Genomic DNA, 7,353 nt, shown 5'->3' on the forward strand with positions numbered 1-7,353 from the left:
AACTTTCCATCTCCACCTGCAGTCAACCGAAAAACCTACACCTTCCAGCTCCACACGCAGAGTCAACCATCCGCCTGCAAAGAAAACTCCAGCTTTCATCTCCACCTGCAGAGTCAACCATCCACCTTCAAAGAAAACTCCAGCTTTTATCTCCACCTGCAGAGTCAACCATCCACCTGCAAAAAAACTCCACCTTCCAGCTCTACCTGAAACTACTATTTGCCTTAAAAAAAACGAAAACCTCAACAGTACTCTCCATTATAGAAGAGAATATTCTCCAGCACTAACCTCCACCTGAAACGTAGGTAGGACCTCCACCCATCATATTTCCTCTTTATCTCTGGCTTCTAACATCCTCCATCCTTCTCCCTTACTGTCCCTTCACTATTCTGAAATTCCAACTCTACTTGCAGCAAAGATGAAGTGGTGTTTTATTTTTAGCTTTTGACAGCCAATATTTGTATCCTCTTGCTGATTGCAAACAGATGCAGCTCCACCTGAAGTCTCTGACATCACCCTTCAGAAAAATGCCACCTTCAATCTCCACCCTCAAAGTCTGTCGGAACTACCCCAACGAGCTCAGAGCCTATCACATAGGTGCAGAGGTAAGAGACGCATCCCAAAAAAAAAAAAAAAAACACACAACAAGAAACCTCTGAAATGGCACCGCTCATTATTTTCTGTTGTTTTCCTCACAAACATCCAGATCGAGCAGCAGACGCTGAACAAGTCGACACCACCATCTCCTTCCCCGACTGGGAGTGCTCCTTCATGCTGGACTCCAGAACATAAAGAACTCTCTGCTCACTGCTTTCTGAATAAAATTTGCTGGCACTTGTAAATGCTGTTAAAGCTGTTGTGCTCATTCCACAAGTTTCACCTTAAAGAGAAGCCTTAATAAGTGACATTTTGATAATGATAATATTAACCCTCTTGATTCTCTGATTCTTCAGATTATTGCTCTGTTCTCTTACACGTGTTTCTCTAACTTCAAGAAAATGTGCTAAGGTGTTATCAATAAAATGACAGTTTAAATAGAAACATTTGTGTCTCTCTGCGTTCACACAAAGCAAACTGAAGCACGGATTTGATCTTTTCTTTTTCTTTATTGGCACAAACGAACAAAGATATCAGTGAAAACACAAGTTCATCAGGTAAGAAAACAAAGTTTAAATGAAGCCGCTGGAACAAACAGCAGCTCAGAAGTGGGAAAGATAAATGTTGCCGTGCAGCCACTGAAACAGACGTCCACAATTTAGATGTTTAACTGCGAGACTCAGGAGAGAACAATGAAGCATTCAAATCATTTTTACAGCAAAAACTCCAGATGTTTCCTCTAATGTGAGCCTTTGCTGTTTTTAGCTGCTCTTCTCAATAGTTTCTGATATTTGAATGACTTAAATGAGCCCCAAACTCATCAGAAAGAGTCCAATTGTTGCTCTGTTCAACACATTCGGACAAGTTCTTAGTCGCAATGAACTTAGAGCAGAAACATAAACCGTCTCACATTATCCAGAAAGTTCTGCAGATGATTTTCAGAGTCTGCTAAACACAGGAATGCTCTTTATGTTGTTGGCTGTTTGCTAAATGAACTGAATGTATAGAATACAGTATTCCCAGGTCAACAGTAATCTTCACTGACACCCGATAAGTAAATAACAGCTTCGTGAGGAAGTAAAGCGTGTTTTAAAGTTCAAAGAATTGATATCAGAGATTCACTGAGGAACTGAAATAAAGAACCTGTTCAACTAAAAATGAAAACATGGTCAGAGAAGCTTTTCTGTGGGTGGATTTAACATGAAAGCCTTTTTCTACTTCTCTGCTCAAACGTGATGTTTCACCGTTTATAAAAAGATGTAAGAACTACATTTATGATTTAACATCTTTTGTCGCTGCTTTAAGGAAACATTCTGTATATTATACAAACTGATGTTCTTTTATTGGACTGAACGAAACTTTTAACAGATCCTGATCATGATCGTTCAAATAATGACTTCTCTCAGATCTTATTTTTTAATCATTTTGATTTCAGAAGTTTTGGCATCACCAGCTTTTCCAATGCAGAAAAATGGGAAGAGTTTCTCAGTGAAAGTGTCTCTGTGAGTGTAGATGTGAGTCTCATCTTCAGAGTTGTAGAAGGACACCTCCCCCCTGTCATAGTCCAGCTGGACTCTGATCCTCTGGAGACTCTTCTTCTCTCTGACAGTTTCACCAAAACAACCAGTGTATTTTCCATCACGATGCCATAAACACCAGATTCCATATTCTGGTGTAGCAGACGCCTTTCCCTTCCTGTCAACTGACTCTTTAACCAAACCCACAAACCAGTCAGGATGATCTCCCACCTCCACCTCCCAGCTGTGTTTCCCTGAGCTGAAGCCCTCAGAGCCAAAAACATTAGCATACTTAGTGTTTCTCTCTGGATTGTCAGGAAGCTGCTGCTCTGTGGCTCCACGTCTCACACTGGTCAGATCATCAGACAGACAGAGACAGCGGCTTGCAGTGTTTGGATCCAGAATGACAGGACTGAAGTGGACCTTCTCCTTCATCTTCTCCCACACTCTGAAGGACAGGTTTCCCAGGTGTTTGGCCACATCTGTCAGCGCTCCTGAGAGCAGCTGTGGATCTGACAGTGAGCACTGGGCTCTGGCTCTGCTCTGAGTGGGTTTATAGCTGCTGAGGAATGGCACGTTGTCTTTCTGCAGCTCTTCTTCAACAGCACAGATACTGTCTGACAGAGAGGAGATCTGCTCCTGAATCCTCTTCATCTCTCTGCTGACAGTCTTCCTCTTCTGCTCCTCTTCCTCCCTCAGAGCTGCCAGTCTGGACTCCTCTTCCTCTTTCAGGAACTGGTGGAGCTTGTTGAACTCTGCTCTGATCTGCCTCTCTGTGGACAACAGCTGCTTCTTGGAGTGTTGAATCACATCATCATATGTTTCCTCCACTTGTTTGTATTTGTTCCTCTTGTCCTGCAGAGACTTTAAGTCAGATTTCAGCTGCTCCTTCAGCTCACCAACTGCTTGTTCTACAGGAACCACTTTGTGACTCTGGTGGAGAGAAAACTCACAGACAGGACACACAGCTCTCTGCTCGTCTTCACAGAACCAAAAAGGAACTTCAGAGTGTTTCTCACACACCACCTCCTCACTCGGTTTTGTTTTATTCTCCATCTCAGCTGAAGTGCTACTTTGCCTCTTAGCAAATGAGTCAGCCAGTTCTTTCAGGGAAAAGTTAACCATTGGAGGATCCTTTGAGGATTGTCTTTTACAAATGGGACAGTTTTTGTTTTCAGCTTGTTCCCAGAATTTCTGCAGGCAGCTTGAACAGAAGCTGTGGCTGCAGCTCAGAGACACAGGGTCTCTGAAAGTCTCTGAACACACGTGGCAGCTCAAAAAACTTTCAAAAAGTTCCGTTTTCTCAGCCATTTCTGCTGACTGCGATTAAAGAATTAAATCTATAATCACAAAATATAGTCGTATCGACTTACAGTTCCCCTTTAGTCTGTTCTTCAGTACAGTTTCAGCTCTTTTATCGAACGTCGTCTCCGCCTGATCGATGCTGTTAATGTTTCAGTTTCGTTTTTTCGTGTCATGGGTGGAGCTGATAGAAATAAACTGACATTTAACAGAGACACCGCTGGGGCTGTTTAATAAGGAGGGAAATACTAAAGATGCAAATACTTTTTTTTACTGATGTTGCAGCATAATCTGATTCCATTTGAAATATATCTGTTGTAAATATTCGTTTTTAGTTAGCAATGAAATCTAGCTTCACTCTTTTCAAGCTTTTGGTTAAAACCACCAGGAGATGAGTTTTAGACAGTCAGATACTTCAGCCTTCTTTGGAACAACATTTTACTCCATTTATAACTGTACACAGTGTGTTAGCTGCAAATTTTTAACATTTCAAGTCATTTTGTCAGTAAATGCAAAAATATTTCTATTTTTTCAAGAAAACAAAATTGAAAAACGTGTTTCACGTCAGAACCAGTCAGAGCAGATCCTGATTGAGAGAGTTACGACACTCTTTGAACTAACCAACACAAGGTCACGTGGTTCACGTCAAAAGTTCCTAACAGCTCAGCTGTCTGTCGGTTTGAACAGGATGCAGCGAAAAAACGACTATTTTCCCCACAATTTCCTATAAATATTGAGGTATAATGTGCATTGATTACTACACTGACTGTATTTACTCAAAGCTTTATTTTTCGGAGCGGCAGACACACATTTATCAGTGTTCAAAGAAATGAGAAAAAAAGATTCTCTGACTAAGGCACTCCCAATTAAAATGTCTTTATTAGGCTACTTGACAAGTCCTACTTGGACATCTTAAAAAACAAGGCCCACGCGTAGCGGCATGAGTGCCTTCTTCAGGGCAGTAACACAAAAGAACAGAGTAGTGCATTTGTTAAGGGTGTAGGTAAGGACAGGTGCAGACAACTATACAATTAGTGCTGAGCTTCTCCACACCGCTGAGCCCGCCTCTCAACACAGCTCTCAGCAGCAGAGAGCTGCCAATCAAACTACCAAAACAACTTTGGGCCCGCCTCTCACACGGTTCCCAGCATAAGACAGTAAACATTCACAAAATTCAATCAAGAAAATATACACATTACACTTGCTGTGAGATTACACAACCTACATATATGTACATAGAATATAAATAGATCTAGGCCCTATATTTTCTTACAAAACCATGGAAAATTAAAAACGGTCACAAAAAAGGCACATAATCTATTTCCTCATTCAAGCCTGGATCCGCAAATTCCATGCTTTTACATGCTCCCAAAGGTTCATAAGAACTTGACGAATCCTGAAGGGAGACCTATCATTTCAGGTAATGGGTCTTTAACTGAGCCTTGCTCACAATTTGTGGATTATTTCATTAAGCCTTCAGTGCGAGATCTGCCGTCTTTCATCGAAGACACAACTGCTGTACTATGCAAAATCAGAGAAATCACAGACCTTACAAATTGCTATATGGTAACATTTTATGTAGCCGCCTTATATACCAATATTGACCACCAGGAGGGGCTTGCAGCTCTTCAATGTTATTTGTCATACAGATCTGATGCTTTGCCACCTAATCAATTTTTACTCCATCTCACAGAATGGACTTTACACAATAATGTGTTTCTTTTCCAAGACTCATTGTACAGGCAACTGAAGGGCACCGCCATGGGTGCATGTTTTGCGCCTAATTATGCCAATTTGTTTTTGGGTTATTGGGAAGAACAGTACATATACAATCAATCTAAAAATCTTTTCTGTGATAAGATGGTGTTCTGGTCACGTTTTATCGACGATATTTTGTTGATTTGGTCAGGGACTGAGAGTGAGCTACTACAGTTCCATGAGTACTTAAATCTTACGAATCCAAACATAAAACTGTCCATTGAATACTCAAGAACATCAATCAGTTTCTTGGATTTGTTGATTTCCAATCGATGATGACAATGTTTTGCACACTTCTATATATAGGAAGAGCTCTGACAGAAATACACTATTGAGGGCTGATAGTTTTCACACAAAAAGTCTAAAAAATAATATTCCCTTTGGCCAGTTTCAGCGTCTCAGACGCATTTGTGACAAAGACACTGATTTTGAAGAGCAAGCTCAAGACATGAAATCTAGGTTTTGTACAAGAGGTTATTCTCCTGAGTTAATTGACAATGCCACAGTGAAGGCTCGCTCAATACCTCGTTCTGATCTTTTAAAAAAGAAAAATAAGAAAACTGATCGAGCCAAGACTAGCTCTAGACCCTGTTTCGTCACCCAATATAGCAGGTGTGCCCAAAGAATGAAACAAATAATCACATCTAATTGGAAGATAATACAGAGTGATTCACTTTTAAGAAGTGTCTTTCCAGATCCACCCATTACTGTATTCCAGAGAGCACCATCTATAAAGGATAAACTTGTAAGAAGCTACCTACCGGCCCCCAAACAAAAAACATGGCTACAGACAGAATTAAGGGGAACTTATAAATGTGGCTCTTGCAAACATTGTGAAGGAGTTGTCCAAAGTAAGAGTTTTCATGACCCGAGAACACAGAGAGAATACAAGACAAATGGATTTATCAATTGCAAATCTGAATATGTGGTGTACTGTCTGAAATGCCCATGAGGATGTTTTTATATAGGCAGGACGAAAAGAAAACTTAAAGAGCGTTTTTATGAACACAAGTATGCAATTAGAGTCCAGAATGAAGACTACCCCATGGCCAAGCACTATAAGGATGTACACCACAGTGACCCTTCAAGCCTGAAAATTCAAGAGGTTGAAATAGTTAAAACATCAGTACGTGGTGGTGACAAACTCAAGTTATTACTACAAAGGGAAACCTTTTGGATTTGGAAACTAAAAGCAATGGAATTTCCAGGCTTGAATGAGGAAATAGATTATGTGCCTTTTTTGTGACTGTTTTTAATTTTCCATGGTTTTGTGAGAAAATATAGGGCCTAGATCTATTTATATTCTATGTACATATATGTAGGTTGTGTAATCTCACAGCAAGTGTAATGTGTATATTTTCTTGATTGAATTTTGTGAATGTTTACTGTCTTATGCTGGGAACCGTGTGAGAGGCGGGCCCAAAGTTGTTTTGGTAGTTTGATTGGCAGCTCTCTGCTGCTGAGAGCTGTGTTGAGAGGCGGGCTCAGCGGTGTGGAGAAGCTCAGCACTAATTGTATAGTTGTCTGCGCCTGTCCTTACCTACACCCTTAACAAATGCACTACTCTGTTCTTTTGTGTTACTGCCCTGAAGAAGGCACTCATGCCGCTACGCGTGGGCCTTGTTTTTTAAGATGTCCAAGTAGGACTTGTCAAGTAATAAAGACATTTTAATTGGGAGTGCCTTAGTCAGAGAATCTTTTTTTCTCATTTCTTTGAACTTGGATGTACAACACCTTGGACTAAAGAGCACCCAAACCCAAGAAGCCTACAAACAATTGGGATAAGAGCACGCCATATTCTACAAACACATTTATCAGTGTCCTAAATTTTAGGAAGCAACACTGCAAACACATCATTGAATTTTTACAGATTCTATTTAGTGATTAAAAATAAAAGTTAGTTTAATACAGTGATCAATACAAGCATGTCTGCAGTGGATCATAATAAGGTTATCCACATAAAGAAAAGCAAGCACAGGAGATATAGCACCCATTTTAAAGCTCTTTCTGTTGTTCTCTGCATGCCAACATGGAAATGCTATACCTTGTCCCATACTTAAGCATGCCAGCAGTGGTTCAGTCAAAGTCAAAATTCAAAGTCAAATTGATTTGTATAGCACATTTCATGTACAAAACAATTCAAAGTGCTTCACAAAAAAATAAAAGCATTGCAGCAGGG

At 40.3% G+C, this 7,353-nt stretch overlaps 1 protein-coding gene across 1 annotated transcript; it reads right to left on the reverse strand.

Annotated features, from left to right (window-relative positions):
- Nucleotides 1-917: 917 nt before the first annotated feature.
- On the reverse strand, nucleotides 918-3,628 carry LOC142382816 (nuclear factor 7, brain-like). Its single transcript, XM_075468939.1, has one exon. The coding sequence runs from the start codon at nucleotides 3,423-3,425 to the stop codon at nucleotides 2,007-2,009; it is 1,419 nt and encodes a 472-aa protein (XP_075325054.1). The 5' UTR covers nucleotides 3,426-3,628; the 3' UTR covers nucleotides 918-2,006.
- Between the last annotated feature and the right edge of the window lie 3,725 nt (nucleotides 3,629-7,353).

The sequence above is a fragment of the Odontesthes bonariensis genome, chromosome 6, assembly GCF_027942865.1.
Source record: "Odontesthes bonariensis isolate fOdoBon6 chromosome 6, fOdoBon6.hap1, whole genome shotgun sequence".
Classification (NCBI taxonomy): domain Eukaryota; kingdom Metazoa; phylum Chordata; class Actinopteri; order Atheriniformes; family Atherinopsidae; genus Odontesthes; species Odontesthes bonariensis.